This window comes from Ammodytes marinus (assembly GCF_949987685.1).
Source record: "Ammodytes marinus genome assembly, contig: scaffold_180, whole genome shotgun sequence".
Taxonomy (NCBI): Eukaryota; Metazoa; Chordata; class Actinopteri; order Uranoscopiformes; family Ammodytidae; genus Ammodytes; species Ammodytes marinus.
The window spans coordinates 65,001-67,500 of NW_027648556.1; the positions used below are offsets into that span (position 1 = coordinate 65,001).

A 2,500-nucleotide genomic window follows, 5' to 3' on the forward strand; every position below is an offset into this window, starting at 1 on the left:
GTCCTAGATACAGGGGGTGTCTCACATTACCCGATGTCTGACATTCCCCCGTCCTCCCCTATGTATCTTATGCCCATTGCCTTGTGTCTGCATTGTGCTATATACAGGTGAAACTCTAAAAATTAGAATATTGTGCAAAAGTTCATTTATTTCAGGTAATTCAACTTAAAAGGTGAAACTAATATATTATATAGACTCATTACATTCAAAGTGAGATATATCAAGCCTTTAATTGTTATAATTTTGATTATTATGGCTTAAAGCTTATGAAAAACCCTGAATTCAAAATCTCAGAAAATTTTAATATTACATAAAATCAATAAAAAAGGGATTTTAAATACAGAAATGTCGGCCCTCTATAAAGTATAATCATCCATATGTCCTCAGTACTTGGTTTGGACCCCTTTTGCATGAATTCTTGCCTCAATTCCAATTCATTTTCCACGATATTCTAATAATACGAGTTTCACCTGTACATAAAAAAAATCAAAACTTACCAGCTGGTATGTGGTGGGGAGAGACAGACACAGAGACAGACACAGAGGCGTCTTTGGACTCTTTGGACTCTGTGGACTCTCTGGAAGGGTCAACACCAGTTTGGTCAACACCAGTTTGGTCAACACCAGTTTGGGCAGGAGCAGTTTGAGAGACTCCAGAGGAATCTGGGCGGTAGCCATCTTGCCCCGAAGAGGAATCATCTTCACCGGACGCTGAGCCTTCTGTGTCTGTCTGTCTGTCTGTGTCTGTCTGTCTGTCTGTGTCTGTCTGTCTGTCTGTGTCTGTCTGTCTGTCTGTGTCTGTCTGGGTCTGGGAGGCTGCTGGCTTCTTGTCTGCGCCTGTGTTAAAAAGACATTTTTGGGGGTATTTTAATGGTATTTAAAGCTATAGTGCGTAACTTTTTCAACTAGATTTCCGCCGGTCCAATCAGCGAACGGAGGGAGTGGCTCAGAAGCCGGCACATAACATAACGTCACGACCAAACATTATGCGATTGGTTGGCAGATCCAGAGTGGCACTGGGCAGATCCAATAGTTTTAAACTTCAACAGACACCACGCCTTCAAGTGAGTTAACGTTTGTCAATTGAGCGATTCTAGACCTTCTGTACAAATGAAATGAAGTACGATGGTCTGGTAGGACCAGGCTACAAAAATCCTATTTCATGTAAGCAAAAAAACTGCAATAAAAATGTATCATTCCTACCATGGACAGAGGTGGTTGGTTTATCTCCGTCGGCAGAGCCTTCATCAGTGCTAGTTGACCCTTCCGCTCCCTCCATGTCTACGGAGGTGGAAACACCGTCTTTCCCCGGCTTAGACACGCCCGCTCCAATGTCTGTTTGACCAGCTGCTCCTAGAGTTAGTACAATATTTGATTAAAAACATATACAAACATGCATTTAAAGGTGCAGTGTATAATATGACATCATCAAGAAAGTTCTACAAAGTTCTAGAAAGTTCTAGAATGCAACGCTCCCTGGGTAACCCCACCCCTTTAGAATAATAACAGAAGCTACAGTGGCCTTCAAGGACAAGAACAATTCTAAATTTTAAACAATGCACCTGATGACATTCCAACTATGACACTTTCAAAATGGCGGTGAGAAGGCCTTGGTCCAAAGTATGTAGAAATATGGACATATATGAGACCCTTTCTGAGGAAAAAAATAATAATTCTAAAAAAAAAAATTCCGCTATTATGCACTAAATTAAACGTACTTATGGATATTATAATTATTTTCTACAAAATCTGCTAGGAAATAAAACCCAAAATTCTACACACTGCAGGTTTAATATAGAGAATATGTCCAAAAGTACAGGAAAGAGAGGAAAAGAAAAATACTATACCTGGAGTTTTGCTTGCATGAGAATCGGTGGTTTTGTCGATATCAGTTTGGGATTTATCACCAGTTTTCGCCGGGAGAGTCTCGCTCGAGGGGACGTCGATCGTGCCGTAATCAAAGGGTTGGACTTTATCTCCCTCTCTCACTCCCTCTCTCTCTCCTTCTCTCACTCCCTCTCTCTCTCCCTCTCTCACTCCCTCTCTCACTCCCTCTCTCTCTCCCTCTCTCACTCCCTCTCTCACTCCCTCTCTCACTCCATCTCTCACTCCCTCTCTCACTCCCTCTCTCACTCCATCTCTCACTCCTTCTCTCTCTCCATCTCTCACTCCATCTCTCACTCCTTCTCTCACTCCCTCTCTCTCTCCCTCTCTCACTCCGTCTCCCTCTCCTTCTCTCTCTCCCTCTCTCTCTCCTTCCACCTACAAGCAAAACAGAGAACAAAACACACATTATAAATGGCATAGAATTAGTGCGCTATCATAATATGGAGTCGGTGATTCTGGAGAACGCTTGTTGTCAAAATCACTTTTTGTCAAAAATCTGTGAATATCTCCTAATGATCCACTACCTGTCTGTACTGTGTGTGTGTGTGTGTGTGTGTGTGTGTGTGTGTGTGTGTGTGTGTGTGTGTGTGTGTGTGTGTGTGTGTGTGTGTGGA

General features: G+C 42.4%; 1 protein-coding gene across 2 annotated transcripts in view; it reads right to left on the reverse strand.

Moving 5' to 3' along the window:
* The window catches only part of LOC307270377 (uncharacterized protein), a 38,079-nt gene that overhangs the window by 20,333 nt on the left and 15,246 nt on the right, over positions 1 to 2,500 (reverse strand). Inside the window, exons 7-9 of one of the 2 annotated variants that reach the window (XM_080054263.1) lie at positions 1,847 to 2,261; positions 1,203 to 1,346; positions 498 to 836 (exon numbers count right to left, since the gene is read on the reverse strand). In XM_080054263.1, coding sequence (XP_079910389.1) covers positions 498 to 836; positions 1,203 to 1,346; positions 1,847 to 2,261 — 898 coding nt within the window. Of the gene's footprint in view, positions 1 to 497; positions 837 to 1,202; positions 1,353 to 1,846; positions 2,262 to 2,500 lie in introns of both variants that reach the window. The other variant, XM_080054262.1, reaches the window with a different exon arrangement.